Source organism: Barbus barbus (assembly GCF_936440315.1).
Source record: "Barbus barbus genome assembly, chromosome: 3".
Lineage (NCBI taxonomy): Eukaryota > Metazoa > Chordata > Actinopteri > Cypriniformes > Cyprinidae > Barbus > Barbus barbus.
In genome coordinates, this window is record NC_136731.1 from 39,024,788 (window position 1) to 39,045,457 (window position 20,670).

General features: G+C 38.3%; 2 protein-coding genes across 4 annotated transcripts in view; both read left to right on the forward strand.

Annotated features, from left to right (window-relative positions):
- The first annotated feature begins 1,299 nt into the window (after positions 1–1,299).
- On the forward strand, positions 1,300–13,933 carry LOC306846398 (cell division cycle protein 27 homolog). 2 transcript variants are annotated; one of them, XM_079379762.1, is made up of 19 exons: positions 1,300–1,485; positions 2,610–2,685; positions 3,614–3,761; positions 5,511–5,642; positions 7,674–7,771; positions 7,898–8,070; positions 8,221–8,432; positions 8,595–8,706; positions 9,387–9,502; positions 9,580–9,679; positions 9,783–9,987; positions 10,392–10,564; positions 10,687–10,839; positions 10,920–11,128; positions 11,290–11,407; positions 11,619–11,747; positions 12,279–12,353; positions 12,437–12,602; positions 12,674–13,933. In XM_079379762.1, exons 1-19 carry the CDS (start codon positions 1,459–1,461, stop codon positions 12,760–12,762), a joined length of 2,511 nt encoding a protein of 836 aa, XP_079235888.1. In that variant the 5' UTR covers positions 1,300–1,458; the 3' UTR covers positions 12,763–13,933. The 2 variants fall into 2 exon arrangements, with proteins under 2 accessions (XP_079235888.1, XP_079235889.1); XM_079379763.1 differs by having other exon boundaries at positions 1,324–1,485; positions 12,677–13,933.
- Positions 13,934–14,478: 545 nt separating this feature from the next.
- Positions 14,479–20,670, forward strand: part of kansl1b (KAT8 regulatory NSL complex subunit 1b) — a 65,238-nt gene continuing 59,046 nt past the window's right edge. Inside the window, exons 1-2 of one of the 2 annotated variants that reach the window (XM_079379746.1) lie at positions 14,479–14,499; positions 15,549–15,660. The gene's annotated coding sequence lies outside the window, so the exon portion shown is untranslated. Of the gene's footprint in view, positions 14,500–15,548; positions 15,661–16,532; positions 17,028–20,670 lie in introns of those variants that run through there. The other variant, XM_079379745.1, reaches the window with a different exon arrangement.

The following is a 20,670-nucleotide window of genomic DNA, read 5'->3' on the forward strand; positions in this document are numbered from 1 at the left end:
GAATTCTTGTCTGGCATTCAGGAAATACAGATTCTGGCCAATATATCATAATCACTAAATGTCCCCTTGGGGGAAAAGACATCTGAGAAGACATCTGTTTCACGGACACGTGAATATTTATGTTTCTGTTTGAAGGGGGTCTTATTGTTTTCATTCTGATCTTCAGGCTGGAATTCAAAGTGAGAAATGTGTCACACTGAGTGTGATGCTGATCTGATCAAGTATCTTCAGACCGACTTGAGACCAAGCCACATAAAATGTAGCCAAAGTTTTGATTTTTGTAATTGTTACTGAATTACACTAACAACTTTTGTATGTTCAAATTGGTGTTTGGCGTGATCAGATTGGCTTACCATTTCAGTCCCTTCTAAAACAAATCTGGTAAGCCCCACCTTTCACCTATTTCCAGTCAAGTCCATCTTCTATTATTTTATTTTATTATTATTTTTAAAATAAAGAAAGACAGAAATCTCAAACACGGTTTGACACAAATTGTGCTCCTTTAGGTTAAATCACACACACACACACACACACACACACACACACACATGTTGGGTTTCCATGTTTTATGGGGACATTCTATAGACAAAGCCTACTGGTTTTTATAACTGTATTTTCTATCCACTAACCCTAAACATACCCCCCCAAAAAACAAAAAAACGTCCCCACAAGGACTTGGATATTGCCATCTTTGTAGGGACATTTTGTCCCCATAAGGTATACCTAAACCAAACACACACGCATGCACAATTCATAGAAATTTCCATCTTTCCATCAGAATATAGTGTAGTAATATATAGTATGGTATAGTATAGTAAAGTATAGCATAGTATAGTATTGCTTATTACATGCCAGGCAGGTCATTGTTATATTACCCCTCCTGAATATCTGATTAGGTAAAATATTAGCTTGCTTTCAATTTGGGGTGCAATAATAGCTTTTGACTGGTTCTTGTATTGTCACCAGCTTATTTGGTCCTCATACTATATATGATTATGCTTTACAAACAAATAAAGAAATTGTCTGTTTAAATCGTAATAACGGGGTTGTATTGCGGTTTAATGTTATTTTTGTTAAAGCTTAGACAGTCACCGAGGCTGTCTTTAGTTAAAATCTGTAGTGTTATTCGGAATAAATGCCATAATTTTCTAAACTTCACAATATTCTGTACGTAGTGGGCATTTTATGTCGCTTCTACCTGCATTTCACCCTATGATTCCGAACATTGAGTTTTCCTAATCGGCAATTTCCGAAAGCCTTCGGCCTTTATCGTAAAGTATGTATTTGAATCGGTCGTGTTCGGGCATTTCCGGATTCACCGATAACGGTTGGAATGTTCAAATCTTCGATGCTAGTTTTGCTACTTCTGGCCTGGAGTGGATACTGAGCTAAGAAAGCAACTGAAGAAGGAGCAAAGAAACCAAAAAAAAAGGAGGTGAAGAGGAGCCTGGCTACGGAATGACGGTGTTGCAGGAACCTGTCCAGGTATTTGTGCTAAATGTTAAAGCGCTCTGTTTCAGACCCAGTTGCGGGAGAAGACTTTTATCCAGCGCGAGAGACCGGATGGTTGAGCGCTGCTACACCGCGGCCTCAGTTAGCAGCTAATGCTAATGGCCTCTGTCCTTTACCTCACACAAAACCTGCCCTTAAACATACCACCTATTGCTTTGATTTTAATTTACAATAGCTGCTTTAATAAACACATTGCTTGTCAACTCGGGGCAGTTTGTTTGTTAGTCGTTTTCAAGGAAGCTAATGTGTTGTCTTGCAGGTTAGCCAGCTATCAGATTTATTGGGATTTATGTTGGGATAGTGATGTTTTATTTTGACGCTTGTGTTAAAATATCAGCGGGGTTGAGGAAATTTGAATGTTTAAAGAGATGACTGGTATTCGCAAATATATGAAGAGTAACACAAACTAGTGCATTTGAAGAGATTTTGTGCATTAGCAATACTGGAGCTGGTTAGTTGTCTGATATAGAAGCTCATCAGCGTTAAAATCATAACATAATTTCATTTTAAGATTGGATTTTTAAATTTATAATTTATGGTGTTTAATGGGCCGACAAACGTCAAAGGTTGTAGATTTGATAAATCTTTGTCAAATACAAGCTAGCCAACGGTTCATCGAGCACAGCTGCTAAACCTGTGTGTGTCTGTCAGGCTAAAACATCAGGCATCAGTTCAAATGTATGTACACTGGCTGTGTCTCAAAGCAAGAACGAGCTGCCTAACTAGACAATATTTTAGGGCGTCCAACCACGCCTATCTCATCTGTCAGTCAACATCATCTGGTTTCCCTCCTTGTCTTCAGATTTTGTATATACTGAAGTCGTTCACCATTTCTTAAAACTGTGATAAAGATGTGACTTAATGACAGCAGATCATTTCATATACATGATGTATGTAAAACAATCTCTGCAATCAGTATCATTGTTTATATGGGAGCCCATTTCATTTGTAATGTTAATGTTCAGAAGTGTCAGGTGGTAATAAAATCATTAACCCTAATTCATAAAGTGTTGTGGTTTATCATTGTTTTGACACATACTCCTTTTTGTCAACTGTAAAAGCGATGAAGGTAACAGCAGTTCTGTTTTGGTCCATAGGCTGCTGTCTGGCATGCTCTGAACCACTACGCCTACCGAGATGCAGTATTCCTGGCAGAACGACTCTATGCTGAGGGTAATTGCACGAATCATCCTCCATTTCCCCTAGTCTTTCAGAGCTGGCATTGCATTAAAACAAGTTTGTGTGACTCAAAATGGAAGCTGACATTTTTATTGATTTTAATGCGCTGCATGCATTGTTGTTTTTAAATCCTGAATTTAATTTTATACAGGGTTCTTCAGGTCTTAAAAAGTCTTAATTCAACCTTCCACAAATTAAAGCCTAAAAATGTTGAAGAAATTCTTAGTCATAAGGTCATGGCATTAAATGTTGCTTGCACTGCAAAACGTGAATATCTTCATCAGTATTTTATTTATTTTTTTCCAATACAAATATCTAAACATCCCTAAATCAAGATACAATTTCTAGAGATGCAAATTGAACATTACGTCTTGTTTTCTTAAACGGAACAAAATTAAGCGAGTTATAATGCTTTAAACAAATGTCTGTTAATAGGGTATGAAAACTTGTTTTCCCTTTGAATTAAGCCGATTTTTCTGGGCAGATATTTGTTGTTCTTTTAACCATAAACTCACTTTAATTTGATAAAAGACGAGACTAACTTGCCATTTTTCTTCTCAAGTAAATGTATCTTGATTTAAGAATTTTTTTTAGATTTGCACTGGAAAACAAAACAAATACTAAGGAAGTACATCAGTTTTTTGCAGTGAGATTAGAAGGTACAGTAAAAATGATTTTCATGTACTAGTGGTTGGAGCAGAGGTATTCAATACATAAGCTTTTTTTATTATTATTATTATCATTCCTGAGACCTGTTAAGCCAAATTGGGACATTTTAATATTACAAGAAAATACATGTACAAGACATTTATATTTACAGCGCATATTGAAATTTGCATTCTATTCCATGTATTCCTTACATTTTCTTAGCTTGCCCTTAAATTTAGCTTCCTCTGAATTTTCTTTTCTTCTCACCTATCAGTCCATTCAGAAGAAGCGCTCTTCCTGCTGGCTACGTGTTACTACCGTTCAGGGAAGGCGTATAAGGCCTACCACCTCCTGAAAGGACACAGCTGCACCACGCCACAATGCAAATACCTCCTCGCCAAGTGCTGTGTGGAACTGAGCAAGTATGGATGACTAATTATTCCCCAACTAATCATAACTCATGACTCATCATCATCATATCCCAGTGTCTATATCTATATTTATCTCATCCAAAAGCTTAGAGTAAGGGTTGTTACTATACTAAAATTTTAATAGTTGTATTCAAATGTCACAATACTCAATACCTCACAATCATAGCGATATTCAAAAGCAATTGCTATATGCATTATCATACAATTTGTTGCTTTTGAAATATGTATGTGGCTTTTGAAAGTAGCCACAAGTCAGTGAGAGAGTGAGGCAGTTTTACGTACTGCCCCTGCTGTACCTAGCCTCGCCTGAAATATAGGCGAGAGTATACGGCTGCAGTGAGGGGAGGAGTGAAATAAGTGCAGTCAAGACGGACAGTTCTGACTTCTTGGAAGTGGAACTGATACCAACCAATTTAAAGGCGGATATCGCATTATTCACACTCATGCTCTGTGTTGCTGATAAACATGATATAATTTCAGTTCTGTTGCTTTTATATGAAAATAAATACAATGAACAAGACACTCAAAGTATTTGCTATTTAATTCCATTCAAAAGATGCATTAATCATCCATTTTTACTTTAATACAAATATGTATTTTAGAATTTTTTTGAAATATGACAATCACATATCTCATACAGAGATCGCACTGCCATAGTGTTTGTGAATATTCACACATAATTTAAACGCATAATTACATGATACCAGATATAAAATGTTCTAGAAGAGAGAACAACATTTGTGTTTTATTTGAACCAATGAGAATTAAGCTGTGTCGCCACCAAGTCGTTTCCCATCGTTCTGTTGTTCGGCTGGGGGAGAGTAACGACTGAAGTAGAGCTCGACTGAATGGTTGACTCGCTGTCGCGAGAGATTTTTGGCATTTGTCGGCGTGACTTCAGAGCAAGGTGGACAGCCCTCGGTCACATTTCTAGCCAGCATGCATCTTGCGGTGATCAGTTCTGCGCAGATTGTGCTCATCTCAAACAAGCCTTGTGTCTTATTCAGTGTTTCTCACAGGATTTTGTGAGACTTGTGGTGGCAGGTGACTTCACATTAATTTGCATATTTATGCTGTCATTGTGTCAAGTTTGCATTCAGACAAGTTTGGCACTTCAGATCTGTTCTACTTTATGAACTGTCACATACTGTAATACAACTGAATGCCCAATAAAGCTGTTCCCATTTACATATTTTCTGTTGCCATACATAAAACAAGTATAAATAGTGACTAAACACGACCCATCAATACTACATTTTAACATCACTCTCACTAAACTCTACACTAAACTCCATCTAAGCTAAAAAGCGGCTGTATGTGGGAGTTTTGCTATATTACTTTTTTGTCCCATTCAGCGCACTGCCTGCATCTGAGTTACAAACTATGTGCATATTAACAGACGAACTACCAAACAGTCAGTAAGCGACAGGTACTTAGAAACACTGTTTTGTACTCATTTATTGATGAGTCTGCTGCTGCCGCTCGCTGCACAGAATAGATGCCACAAATGAGTCAATGTATGGGAAACACTGCTTTACTTTAGTGTTGAAGTAGAGAAACTTGACATCCCTACCTGAGAGCAATGTAATACAAGAGGATCTTAATCATAAGAATGAGTGGCAGGTCCTGCCTTCACCTTCGTTCAAGATTGACATCAGGTCTAAACACAGTGATTGTCACCTTATGAATTTGATTACAAATTTCTTGCAGTTTTGATTGATTTGTGTTTTTCTCCGCCAGGTTGGCAGAGGGGGAGCAGATCCTGACCGGAGGGGTCCTGAACAAACAGAAGAGCCAAGACGACATCATTACTCATTACGAGTTTGGAGACTCGGCCTGCTTTACTCTGGCTCTGCTGGGGCAAATCTACTGGTACGTTGAGCTTCTTTGGCTACTTAGCTTCACCTATTGAAATCAATCAACCCGAAAATATCTGCTTTGCAATTTTTCCTGGGAAAGAGCCGCTAGTGAGAGGCTGTGTTTAATTTGTTGGATGACGCAGGCTGGTACCAGAGCTCTTTATCTGTAATGGATTTAGAGGCAGACAGGGCTCTTTTGACTGTTTTGTTTTGCACTTGTGTAGAGCAGCACTCAGATTGCTTTAAGAGTTCTGAATTTCTTCAGGTAAGGTGGCAAGTTAAAAAGCTTTTATGTTTTCTCATATGAGAGATTCCTCTTTTCTTGCACTTCATAAGATGTTTTTTTTTTTAAATAGCCTCACAGCCTTTGCACTCTTTGATCATGTGCTAATAACCAAGAGAACAATCACTTTTGGGGATGTGGAATTTACTACACAACTAGTGTTAAATTTGTAATGTTTGTATTTTAACTGCAGTATTCCTCCATAGATGTCAGTAAGTTGGTTGTTTTATTGCTCTCACTAATTCTTTGGGTTTCTTCGTGACCGTCTGATACCTGTAAATGTGACATTTTCCTTCAGCCAATGATCCAGACCTGCCAACCTGTACGCATTTTGCGTAGCGGGCATGCATTTTGACCTCAAAGTACGCAGGTACGATTTGTGACTTTGAACTACGCAAAAACCTGGTGACGCCTTTGTGCAGCACAAAGCAATCAAGCAACAGCAAAGAAAGAGCACTTCGACCAATCAGAGTGCGGGGTTCATTCCCCATCTAGCAAGTAGGATGATTGACAAATGCGTAGACCTATCATTAAAAAGAGACTGCAAATAGACAGCAAAACAAAATCCCGCTCTGTCTCGTACCTTTTTACTCCCACCGTCTGATTTCTTAAAAGAGGACAGTGCACACGGTACTTACAAAAGTACTTAAAAGTGACTTAAAAAATGCATTTGTGACTGAATCAAGAGATTCTTTTAAAAACACTGATTCATCCAGTAAAGAAACAAGTGAAGTATTTATGAGTGAGACATTAAATCATTCATTCAAACCACTTTTTCATAATTTTAATATGAACTAAATATATTATAAATACATATTAATTTAAATGTTTAAAAATTTGTTCAAATTAAACACTTTTAAATAGACTGCAGCAATGGTATTTTGTCACACATTATTTTGTTTCGTGAGAGAATCGTGATCACTGTTTGAGACAAAAAAAAATGGGATTCTCAATTTATCCAGAATCGTGCAGCTGTCGTATGTGACTGAGTGCAGACCTTTGGTCAATATCTAACATGAATAACGTTATCCTAACACTACATAATTTTCAAGCTAGTTTGCCTATTCACCAGGCATTTAAGTTGGCAAAGTAGTGTAAAGTTATGTGCTCGCTGACAGAAAAGTGTGTGTGTGTTCATGCCTTGCAGCTAAAAAACAAACAAACATGACATCAGATGAGGACACTGACAGGGAGAGCAAGCCTAAAAAGAAACCAAAAAGAGTCCATGCCCCACAGCAGTTCCTCACAAAATATCAGGATATATCATATATATATATTCATATATATCATATTCTATATTCTATTTCATATTCTATTTTTTATTCTCATATCTATTTGTTATTTTATTTTATTGCTAGTTTATTCTGTATATATGGTTACTGTACTTTTTCTATTTGTATTTTTGTAAACTTGAGGTTTTTCTAATTTTGTTGGACAATTTGTTGGACAGTCGTACAATACATTTCACTACATGTCGTACTACGTATGTATATGTATGTGACAAATAAAATTTGAATTTGAATTTGAATTTGATATACCCCCCCGTGTTGCCATCACACAAGTGGTACTCCAAAACAATTTCAAAGGTTGGCAGGTCTGATGATCCATTGTCATTTACATTAAATCCAATAAAATCTGCTGTTTTCCTTGTATAAGATTGTTGTTGGATTTTGAAGTTGTGGAAAACCAAAAATGGCATTTTATAAAACGTTTTCAGTGGCTAAAATTTTGATGATCATGCTCCTTTCGTTATCCCTGCAGCAAAACAGATCGGATAGCAAAAGGTGCTGAATGTTACCAAAAAAGCATGAGCGAGAACCCTTTCTTATGGTCTCCATTTGAGTCTCTGTGTCAGATCGGTGAGTTCCTTTCTCGTTATTAATTAGTGTCATCATAAGAACCTCATCCAAGCTGCACAGTTACAAGACTCCCTGAGGAGAGGGTGCCTGATAATGTGATTTTAAACTCTGCTCTCTGTGCTACAGGGGAGCGACCGGATCCAGAGCAGATGTTTAGATTGACCTCCTTGCAGAATTTCAGTGGCGGCAGCGGAGGAGTCATCCCCCCTCCTCCCATCAGCCCTGCACACACACCTAGTAACAATATAGGACATCGACAAGTTGACACTGTCCTAATGGAGACCCCACAGGACACTTTGGTATGTCTTTCCTGTGTTTATTCTTGCATTTTGTTGTGTTTTATAAGGAGATGATGTATATGAGGTATTGTTTGGGGACATGTTAAACGTTGTGAATTTGGATTGTCTTCTACATCATATCTTGGCATTGTCTTTCTTCTCTCTCTAAAGGAGCTTAACCGGCTCAATCTAGAATCTTCTAACTCAAAATACTCCCTGAATACGGACTCCTCTGTGTCCTATATCGACTCCTCCGTCATCTCGCCAGACTCTGTGTCACTGGGCACCGGTGGCTCATTATTATCCAAACAAGTGCAAAACAAACCCAAGAGCGGTCGATGTCTGCTGGGGGGCACGGCCACACTTAGCCCCCTCACACCAAGGTAATGACCATAGATCACTAAGGCCGTCGCATCTCACACTTAACCGTGCATGAGGCTTTCTTAATGTAATCCCAAGTGATTAAAATGATTGATTAATTATGGATGTGATGATTTGCCTCTTATGTTTTCATTCTAGTAATCTATCTGTTTGAAATTGTGTAGTTTTGGAATTTTGCCTCTGGAGCCGAGCCCGGGTGACCCAACTTACCTGCAGAATTACAGTCACAGTGGAAGTGGGATGGAACCTCCTCCTCCGCCTGGCCCTCCGAAGAAGGTAATCCTCCTTTATTTCTAGCAGCTTGCTATTAAAGTACTTCCATGGGAATTTAGTTTTTCAGGGGCTGTGATCTACTCTTTTGTATAATTGTTTTTTCCTTAAAATCATGTAACATTAGTCAAGGTTTATTTCATTAGGGGGAAAAAAAAAAAGAGTAATGTAGTTTTTACACCCTTTTTTACACCTGTTTGTATTACTGTAACGTTACATTTGTTTGGCTAACCCTTGGTTACTGAGTTAATTTGAGCAGAATGGGGCAGGTTTCTGATACAAAAATGGTATTGATGTGTACTTTGTATGTTAATGTGATTTTTCAGCTTTTTTTCTGTAAATTGTCTGGGTTAGTCTTTGTACATTTAGTCCAATGTTTAAATTGTCTGGGTTCATTAGTCTTCACATTTAATTACACATTTAGTTATTTTTCTTTGTAATTAATTGTGCTGTTTACTAGCAAGAAAACTGTAGTACATTGATGTCTTATTCAAAAAGAGTGTAAAAAAACCTTTCTCTGTCCTATTTATGAACAAATGATCCAAATAAAATTTCTTCAAAATTGTATTTATGTAAGGTTCATTAAAAACATTTTTTACTAGACAGAAATAGTCTTTATATAATCAAATTGTAAATGATAAATGTCTTTTTAAAACAAGATTTTTTATTTTTTTTTGCCATTTCAGGCTGTCAGTAGAATCAGCCAAGTGGGGACGAAGTCAGTGTTTGCACAGAGTGGAAACAGCAGAGAGGTCATTCCAAACCCTTTCAACCAAACTCAGACCACTGCCCCACAGACCAGGTACATGTCACCACACATTTCTACAGGCAACTCATGGCTATGATAGTGGCTTCTGATGACATCTTTCTGCTTTGTAGTACTACACCACAAGTGCTGAGCCCAACCATTGCTGCTCCCCCAAATGTGCAGCCACGGCGGAGCTCAAGACTCTTCACCAGTGCCAGCTCCACTGCCAAGGTACTGCCTTTCACACATACAAGTTTATGCATACACTCCTCAAAGTCCTCAACCACTCTTTAGAGGAAGTGTTATCAACACTGTTAATGTTGGAATTGAACAGGAGAACAGCAAGAAGCTGAAAATGAAGTTCCCCACCAAGATTCCTAACCGAAAGACCAAAACGAAAACGGGTAAGGGAGGAATCACCCCATCTAACCTGAATGAGAGCATCGAGATCCTCAAGCTTGATTCTTCCATATCAGAAGGAAAAGGCAACATCAGCTCACCGCAGTTCCAGGCTTTTAATCTGCAAAAGGCTGCTGCCGGTATTTGAGATTTGTTGTCTTTTTAAGATGTTTAAGGAATAAAATCTGATCAGATGCAATCGAAACAATTTTTTTTAATGAAATATTTCAGTATTTATATTTTAATTATAATAATACATTTTAATTAACTAATTATTATATAAATAATACATTTTATTATGTGCACTTTTTTTTTTAATTCATGTGCCCTCATAATATTTAATCAAAATATCTCTTAGAATTCGTTTCACTTTGTTCACTTTGTCGATCACAACTTCCGTTTCATGCTGACTTTAAAGAACTATAAACAAATTGTAACAATTGTTCAAAAGAAAGTGAGTCCTATTATAAGGATTATTAAATATGATGCATTTTGAAAATGTAACTCCATCAAAACTTAGATTTGTTTCCTCTGTTTTATTCAGATGGGCTGATGACGTTGATGCGGGATATTGGAAGGGGCTATCTTGCTCTCTGCTCTTACAACTGCAGAGAAGCCATCAACATTTTGAGTCAGCTGCCTTCACACCACTACAACACAGGCTGGGTGCTGGGTCAGATCGGACGAGCTCACTTTGAATTGGCTGAATACATGCAGGTGAGTCGGGGCTGTTAAAATTAGCAGGAATTTATCAATGGTAGAAAATGGAGACAAAACATCATTCAAACAGTGAATTGCAGAGAAGATAATAAAGACTGAATGTTTGTCTGTTTAACCAGGCGGAGAGGATTTTTTCAGAAGTCCGGCGCATTGAGAGCTATCGAGTGGAAGGTATGGAGATCTATTCCACAACACTCTGGCATTTACAGAAGGATGTGGCGCTTTCTGCCCTGTCTAAAGATCTCACTGAAATGGACAAAAACTCACCAGAGGTACGTCTCTCGGAGTAATATAGCAAATGAGCAGGGTTTGCAGATCTTGAATGCTTATTTCTTCCTCTCTCTGTGTACAGCCCTGGTGTGTAGCTGGTAACTGTTTCAGCTTACAGCGGGAACATGACATAGCCATTAAGTTCTTCACACGGGCCATCCAGGTGGACCCCAGCTTTGCATACGCATACACACTATTAGGGCATGAACTAGTTCTCACAGAGGAGCTGGAGAAAGCCCTGGGTTGCTTCCGGAATGCTATACGCCTCAATAAACGTCACTACAATGCCTGGTACGGTTCAGACTCTACTCTTTGGCTTTGGAAATGAGACACTACTTTAGATGAAACCAGAAATATGTAAAATAAAACTGTTCATTTTATATCGTCATTGTTAGTTTAACACTCATCATTTTAACAGTAAAAAGGCTTAATGTTTCTGTCTGTTATGCTAGGTACGGCTTGGGAATGATTTACTACAAGCAGGAGAAATTTAACCTAGCTGAGATTCATTTCAAGAAGGCTTTGAGCATCAATCCTCAGAGCTCTGTGCTGCTTTGTCACATTGGAGTGGTGAGTAAATCTAATGCAGAGAAAATAATGTTAATGCACACTCATTTCTTTGGGAAATAATAGCGCAAGATTGTTGCTCGACCTTATTTATTTTGAGTTTGGTAACATGTACTTGTTTATTATAGAGAAATAGGTGATGGTGCCGACTTTGAATTTTTAATGCTTGAATTGTTGCATTGCTGCATATCCTTTCTCATGTGCTCCATGTCAGGTTCAACATGCTTTGAAGAAATCAGACCATGCACTGGAGACCCTCAACAGAGCCATTAGCATCGACCCCAAGAATCCACTATGCAAATTCCATAGGGCCTCTATTCTCTTTGCCAATGAAAAGTACAAGGTACTCCCCAACCTGTCATGATATGAAGCAGTCAAGATTCAGCATTCACTTGTGCTTTCACAAATTAAGGCATCAAAAGGTCAAGGTCTTAAATTGCAGCAGAAAGTCTTAAAGTCATGGCATTAAATGTTTTGGAAAACAAAAAGTTTGTCAACAAATATCTAATATAATATTTAGATACATTTACTTGAGATTGAGATGCCAATAAAAATACAACAACAATTTAAATGAGTTTATGCTTAAAACTAACAAATTTAAGAATGTTTGGATATTTGTACTGGAAAACGAGACAAAAATACAGAGAAAGAACATCACTTTTTGCAGTATGATCAAAAGGTAAAAATATTTTCATATTCTGTTGGTTTGGAGCAGAAGTATTCAAGCTTTTTTTTTCTGAGATCTGTTCGAAACAATTTTGAAGCATTGCTACAATAAATGTATTCCTTATTTTCTTTATTTGGTCTAATAAAAAGTTTTAAATTTACCTTCAGAAACCATCTTTTTTAAATTTAACTGATTTATTCTTTACAGGCGGCTTTGCAGGAGCTTGAAGAACTGAAACAAATAGTGCCCAAAGAGTCCCTTGTTTACTTCTTAATAGGAAAGGTACTGCTACAACTCAGTTGTATACTTGTGTGTATTATCTATCAAATATATCTTTTACTAAAAAATATTGATCATCTATATAGGTCTATAAGAAGCTTGGCCAGACTCATCTGGCGCTAATGAACTTCTCATGGGCCATGGATTTGGACCCTAAAGGGGCCAATAATCAGATCAAAGAGGCTATAGATAAGCGATACCTCCCAGATGATGATGAACCTGTCACTCCTGACGACTATCCCTACTACTCAAGTAAGTCTACTACCCAGCGAGCCATTTAAGTGGCCCTGTGTGCACTATGTAATGTTGTTCGTTGCTCTCAGCAGCGGAGGTGGAGGAGTCACAGGAGAGCAGTATGACAGATGCTGATGACACGCAGCTCCACACCACGGAGAGCGATGAGGTTCTGTAGCCCCCGACACCACTCTGGACTTTGAAACAATGCCAATTAGGGGGCTACTTGAAAACTTCAGCTCTGAAAAAGGAGGAAGAAGAAAAAAAGGAAAACAAACTGCTGCTAATAACAGTACCTCCTCATTTCTGTCGTTTTATTTTCATCAATCGTTCTTGCCTTTTTCCACCCCCTCGTCATCATGCCTTACAGGTCTCTCATCGGTCTGATCTTCTGGTCCTGTCTCATCCCTCATCGTCACTGGCAGGCGTCCCTTATCGCAGACAGAATTCAAGTTCTGCCTGAACTCAAATTGCCCAGATTTGCCAATGACTCCACTGTCTTCTCAACAAGTTAATTGTCAGTTGAAGACTCAAAAAAGAGCCACAGACATTCATGGATGTTCCTGTCTTAATGCTTAGGCCTTTTATGTTATTTTATCGGCATTTACTCTGAATAAAGACCTGTGTAAGAGTTGGTAGTCCTCTGATTCCTCTCCCCTCCCTTTTTCATCAAGGAACGTAATTGCTGGGAGAAAAAAAGCACTTTCTGCCCACATAAAAAAAAACTAGAGATTCAATGTAAACTGCATATCTTCTATCAGATTACCATCTGTTTAGAGGAACAATGTTTTTGAACGTTAACTAGAAAGTACCAGTTCTGGCTGATGCAGATCTTTTTCCACCAGATTTTAAAACTTGTGTGTGACGGATGCTCAAGAAGCACTTATGTTTGTTTTGTTTTTTTTAAATGTTGTCTTAATCAGAAAAAATTGCCACTCACACTCATCTGTTCCGCTCTTATCTACCTTCAAATCATCCAAATCCATGTTTTTTGCCCAGCTGCAAGACGTTGATTAGAGAATTGTTGATTAAATGATAAGCGTATAGGTGGGGTGGTTTCCTTGACACGCTTTCATCTGTGTTTAGGAAACCAGACCACAGTGTCCAAATTAACAACACTATTGTATGGCACAGTGACCAGTGGTCAGACTTCTCGAGACAATTTTCTGAAATGTTGGTGCTGTTGAGGACAATACTGATGAACATAGAAAATGTGCACAAAGTATCTGTCATGGATTTTATTTTACCAGAACATGTTTATTATTATAAAATGTTTTTGATCTCTGCTAAATGCTTCTTATTGTACATTTTAAGGAATTAAAAGGTAATAGAATAAACGACTTTGACTGAAAGTCCTGATGTGGTCATTGAAGGAAAATACGAAGCCTTAGGTTGATCCACACTTTGGTTTCTTCTTAAACGCTCATTGAATGTTCATAGGTTTGTAAAATTGCCACGGTTTACACGAAAATGCCATGATTGCTACAGTTATTGATACTAATGTGAAATATAACAAGTTCAAATGTGATCTTGCTTCAGTGGACAACTCTAGAAGGCTTCAGCACTTGTAACGTGTTTATGAATGTTTAATAATATCCATAGATAAGCGTTGACATTATACAATGACTGACAACAGCTAACAAAGCTGTGATATTAAGCTTTATGTTAGGCCTAATTTAAGTTCAAACGTGACACTGTGTTTGGTACATATGTATTAAACAGACATTAACATCTAACAAATACACAAAAATCAACTCTTTAGCAAAGTTACAGTTTTTTTTTACTTTCACTCGTAAGCCCGTCTCTTGCTAAAAACATATAAATCAGCCAATCAGCGACCGCCTTTCCGCCCACTGACCAATCAGAGGTTGAAATGAGGCGGTACTTCCGGCTCAAGCCTGGTTGATCTGTGCAGGTAAGTGAACGTGAATTCTGTACTCTGTCATTTAAAATATACTTATTTTTGCTATTTTGGCATGGGTAAAATACTGTTTTCAACGTAAAAGGTTAAGTAAGATCTAGAAGAAAACAATGTTTCATTTTTCCTCTCATTCAGTGAGCGGAAGACATTATGACAAAGTAATTTCATCCCGGAGATTGTAGTCAACAGGCCAAAAATTGTTTGGGTACAAAAAATCTCTCCGTCTGTCAGAATTAAGCTCCAGATAAAATTAAAACGACTCTAAACTTGACATGTTCCCCGTGGTTACAGCTCAGAATGTCCGCTAAAACCGACCCTTTGAATTCGTCTTGAAGATGTGAGTGGGGATGAAAGAAAGGCTGTAATATAGCAAAGACTATCAGCTGATGATGTTAGCATGCTAAACCTACAGTCAACGGGCCTGCTAAGAGTCAATCAAATTAATATTAGGCTATATTTAAAGAACTTATCTAATTAATAGATGATCTAATATACTTATTCATCTACTATTTGTTTTCTGTACAAGTTTTTTTTATTATTACATTGGAATTGATTGTATGTGGTCGTGTTTCAAAACCTAGTGAGCTGCCTATTTAGACAGTATTTGGAACGCGCGAATGCCGTCAGAAATGCTGTCTAGGAAGACAGCTTGTGTGTTTTTGAAACACAGTCCGTACCTCCATCATCTGCCCTCAGTAGCGCAGTTGATAAAGCGCTGTTTGTTTTGGATTTGACTTTTTTTTTTCGTTAGTCTTTTTCCCCCCTTCATTTATTTACATTTTAATGATCTATTACGCTTAACTTGCTTACCTAAATGCGTTTAAAATCTAAGATCTGATAGTGACAGACTGTTTACAGTAGCAATATTTTATAAAGCGAATATTTAGGTTTGATATTTAAACAAACTATTAAGTTTAAACAATTTTGAGAGGGTTTAAAGTGTAAAACACCTGGCCAAAGTTAATTAGCATAATTTGTATCTAACAATTTATGTATAAATGTAAATGCTAACAGTCTTTGTTGTTATTTTGTTTGTTTTACAGACTGCAGGTTGAACCACTGTCTCGTTCGTTTTGGACTTTGCAAGTTATATTTGGATTAATAATGGAGGCTCCAGTAAACCATCAGATTAGACCGAACCCACTCAACTCTAAGGTCTGACACACTTTGAAGTTCCTTCCACCTGTTTTAATTAATGTATTATTTAATTAAATGCATTCACACGTACTATTTTAGGGGAATGTACTTGCAGTATGCATGCTTAAAGTTATAAGAATAAGCAGACAAAAAAGATCAGTGCCACAGAAAGGTAGTTAAAGTATTCCCCTTTTAAACAGTAGATGGTGCTGTCTTTTTGTTTATGAGGGCCTCTAGGAACAGGAAGCTTAACTAGGTTTCATAATTTCTAATATATTATGATAAAAGCTGCCTTAGCCACAGAGTTTTAAGATAGAAATGTATAGCTTTTAATTCCACGTTTTTCCTGATTATAATTACTATCACTACAATTCTTGCCTTTTAGTTTAGTTTACATTCAGGGGTCAAGAATAATGGTTATTTGAATGCATAGCAATTCAGTGCAGTGCCATCTGATTTCCTTAGTGTTTTATGTCTTATTGTACTTAATTTAGTATGATTTTCTCCAACATTCCCTGTCTCTTAATCATTTTAGAGACTCTTGAGTTCCCTCTACTGGCACAACATTTATTTTAGAGCCTCTTTCTAGAAGCATGCAATACTGGGCAGGGCTCTAGGTACTATTTATTGCGTTCATTTCAGCCATATGTTAAACTATGCTATTTTGTTAGGGCTTAAACACTTTTGCTGTGGTCAAATGAGTATTTTGACAGTTTTCGACTAAATGATACGAGCATTTCAATGTAATATTTTGCTGCTAGAGTAAATTTTGGCCTCACTGTGGCGCCCCCTATTGTCCTGACGCATTATGACAGGAAGCCTAGCGCCTCTAGCGGCCGGTCAGAGCAGCGCGCCACTGCGCCGCGCCGATCCGCTTCTCTCTGTTTGTCAGACTCGCGATCCGAGGGAGAGGAGCGAGCCGCCATTTTCAGAGCTCGTCGCTTCCCCCTCGACCGACAACAATAAAAAACGGACAAAAGCGGGGTTTTCTCAGCCGACATCGAGCGCGAAGACCTTCCGGGGAAGGAGAGAAGGGACTGCGCTTAAAGAACGACCGGAAAAGGGATACATTTGACTGCTTTTTCGCGGCTTTTGTCGGGGGCGATTGAACAACAGCCGACTGGGCTCCTATAGCTCGACTGCCCCCGTTTCTTTCGCCCATTTCGTGATTCCTAAACGCAGCCCGGAGGAGTGGGAGGAGGAAAAGGAGGGGGGTTACCGAGCACCGGAGCGCGCGAGAGGCCCGGGATTTTTTCCACCTGATCGTGCAACAGCGAGATCTGCATCTGGATAATTGCTTCTGCCTGTCAGTTATTACTGCTATATTTCTTAAGCGTGGCGATTTATTGCATACATTTACCCCGGAATCGGCTCCTCATCACGTGGTAGGTTCCTCCTTTTCTCTTTGTTAGTTTAAAACTCGCTAGCGTGAGGCAACTCGAGACGTTTTTAGCGCATTAATGCACTTAAAATCGACGCGCGGTAAACGGTGCAAGTCGAGGGCACGTTAACTCTTACAATTGCGGACGCTTTTCGCTCTCCGTAGTTATTTTCCACCGTTTGTTCTGGTTAAACCCGTGAAGTAGGCGGCGTTGCAAGTCAGACCATCAAGGTTGCAAAATCAGCCCGACATAATTATACGTGTCAACTTTACGAAAGCGCGTAGTTGGTAATCTAGCGCGAGACGATTCGTTTACGCTTTTACATTGAGTAGGATAAACGCGTGCAGTGGGTACGCAGTATGTGTGCTGCATCTAGATCAGCAGGCTTTCGTTTGTGCTGGTGCGAGTCGTATGCATTACTACCTCACTAACTGGATGTTGTCCCAGGCCTATGCGTTACAGATTAATTATAATAGTCAACGCGAGCTGCTGGCCCTTTAAGACTCAACATTGGGGCTAAAAAAATGTGAGGAGAAAATGTTATTCTGAAAACAAGTCACAAAAATTGATTTCCGGTATCTGTTCAGTACTAAATATAAGCATGTATGTGCCAAAAATGATGCAATCGGGTGGTAAACAGTTACAACTTTTGCATTGAGCCTGGACACGGGGAGTTTTCCATAACTAACGTAGTTGCATTACATAATAAATGGTTGTTTTCCTCTTTTTTTCCCTCTAGTTCTGTCCTCGCCCCGCCGAACCGGACTGACGTCGCGAAAGAATTATTATTAGAACCCTTAATTATTAAACGTTCCAAATAACGTACAAAAATGCAATTTTAGTAGCATCACGCCAGCTTTTGAAACGCCGCCAGCGATTCTTCATGGCCTTAAGCTCGTCCTAACCCTTGTTTTCCGTATAATCTGGGGGTTTATTTATATTTAGCGCAGTATTTTTCCTGGTTGTGGACAGCAGAGGGCTTTATGTGTAATAGAACATTAACCTGCTCAACCTGTGGTTAGTGTAACGCGCTGTACTTTTCCATTATATAATGTGTTACGTTGCATATTTTTCACAGCACTCACTTGATCTCAGGTCTCAAATATAACAGGTTCCGCATGTGTACGTGATGTTTATGGTTTAAAGACGCGTTTAATGTTCCTGAGTAATGACGCGATTTTATTGTTATGTCTTGCGTGGCACATTTGACTTCTGTACCTTGATCTGTTTAGCCCTTTATAGTACGTTCAGATACATTACTATTGTCTGTCCCACAAGACATAGACTGTTATTTATTAAATGGAGGCCTATTTGCTTCTCTGAAACGTCGTGTTTTCCCCCAGATGGGGTTAATTTAAAACATGGTTGAAACAAAGACTTGCTAGACCCAAACCTCCCCCTCCTCTGATAGATTGATACTGTATTGATCCCTAATGGGAAATGCCATGTCTCTCTCTCTTGTGCTGTTTGTTTTCCGTTCACTCTTATTTCCTGGTTTTGAGGTCTCTTGTGTTCTGTACTGGAGCATCAATCTGTTTTAGATGTTTTTCTCCATATTAAACTTGGTCTCTGGTACACAGCACTGTATTGAATTGTTAAGCTCTGTCTGTGGGATATTTTAAGAGTATCTAGGGGTCGGTATATGATTATGAGCTGTTGTGTACTTTCTTTTCATTCCATCTATCCAGATTCATCGTTGTCCTACATCCCCTCCTCACAGGAAGAACTGTTATGTAACACATCAATACCATTGACTAAGTGCCTTAATTCTTTCAAGGCGGTACAGTCAATTTGAAATCACACTTTTTTTATTTATTTTTTTCCCTGTGATTTGAAGGGCAAGAAATGAGCTCTAGGTAGAACAATGTGACCTTAAAGTAACGTAGACGCTCTAGTATATTGTTTTTTCATTTGTCTGTTTCTCTCGTGATGTACATTTTGTGTGGGCTGCTGCAGATCTCAGCTGTTGAGCTGCATGGAATTGTTATTTTTAGCTATGTTTCCATCCAAAGATTCAAATTAAACTTATGCGCAAAAGTGGAATATCGCATAAAACATATGCGAATAAAGCACCGTTTCCATCAAACGAGTCAGAGAACAAAATCATCACTTCCTGGTAAACTGTGGCACTAAATATCACTAAGAATATAGGAGAAGCCACTGATTATAATAATTTTCATATGATATAAATTACTAGCGCCTCAGAGCGAGCATGCAAAACATAATAGATGCTGTCCGAACTTTCTGAGGTGGATGCCAGCTGTTTTGGGAACACAGTCGTTTAAGACAATTATACAGAAATACTTTGACGACAGACTTTGCTCATGTTTTTCAGAACGACCATAACAACATATAGATGCTGTGCAACGAGATTGGTCCACTGCTAGTCAAGTTATCCAGTCTCATAGCACAAAGCCACATGACTTTTTCGATGCGCATGGAGGAATTTATTCGGCAAATGTGTTTCCATCGTAGTTTATGCACATTTTTTTGATCGGATAAAAATTTAAATGTGCACATTTGTTTTTTTTAGTGATATTCCAAAATGCACATAAAAATAGGTCGATGGAAATGAATGCAGCTATTGTTGAAGGCTGTCAAAGTGAGTTTTAAAGAGAATTGACATCTATCTTTGCATTTACATCAATCTTTCTTTAATCCTGTTATGATCCATTTGAGTATTGATACCCATACTGCTCTGTGTAATTCACAATCAATGTCAGTTTGAAGTATAAGTCAATGTCACCTACAGTACCTGCTTTTTGTCTGACCTTCAAACCCCTGGAACCCCAAAGGCCTGGTTTTATTTTAAACTTAAAAGGCTTAGCTCCTAACTTGTATCTGTTAAGTGCAAAATTTGAACTGTTCTTTTTGGCAGGAGATTAGTTTGGCAAGACTTGGCTCTCTGGGAGGTTAAAAATGAAAAGTGAAAGAGTGCAAGTTGCTGACAAACAGTGTCTGGAGACATCAAGGATGTTCTGGAAAGTTCAAGGCCAGTGCTGGAGATATCCACCAGCCTATTTGCCTGGGAGCAGAGAGTGGAGTCAGTTAGATTGTGAGACAGGACCACCTGTTTAATGTGTTTTGGAAAAATAACCTGACACGGTGGCCTGCACTCAAAGATTTTTTGAGTCCAATTAACATGCATTCTCTGTTACAATTTCAAGTGTGTCTGTTTAACAAACAACAGGCCTTTTTTGTGGGTGAAAGTTGTTTGCTTTAAGTCTTTTTAAATGCTTTCTGATTTCAGTCTTAAAGGGCTTCTGTAAGTAAATTCATCCAGCTGGGAATACTTGAGTCATATGGAAGAAATCAAAGACTTCAAGACTCCATGAGAATGTTGAGTTGCCCTTCTGTCTCTGAAGTCAAAGCTTTTCTTATTTAGTTTTTTTTTTTCGTAGATCTTTAAGAGAATGATAAAGCAGAAAAATTACACTTTAAAGAACAAATGTCCACTACTGTTGTGTTTATCAAATCAGTCAGTGTTGTTGAAAGTTGTTAGTCAAGTTTAGGCCGAACCTAGAGTTTAAAGTTCATTTACCTCCCACAAGGGTAGCTGACATAATTCACTTTCAGGAAGTTGAAATGTGTAGTGGTGTGACATGTTGTATTCCGTCTAAACTATTTTAAACAGCTTTTTGAATGT

Bases quoted from the DNA above. Each gene is read 5' to 3' on its own strand.
- LOC306846398 (XM_079379762.1), top strand. From the start codon at position 1,459: ATGACGGTGTTGCAGGAACCTGTCCAG. The intron at 5,643-7,673 runs GTACGTTGAGCT...TTATCCCTGCAG, and splicing joins CTGCTGGGGCAAATCTACTG to CAAAACAGATCGGATAGCAA. The intron at 11,408-11,618 runs GTGAGTAAATCT...GCTCCATGTCAG, and splicing joins TGCTTTGTCACATTGGAGTG to GTTCAACATGCTTTGAAGAA.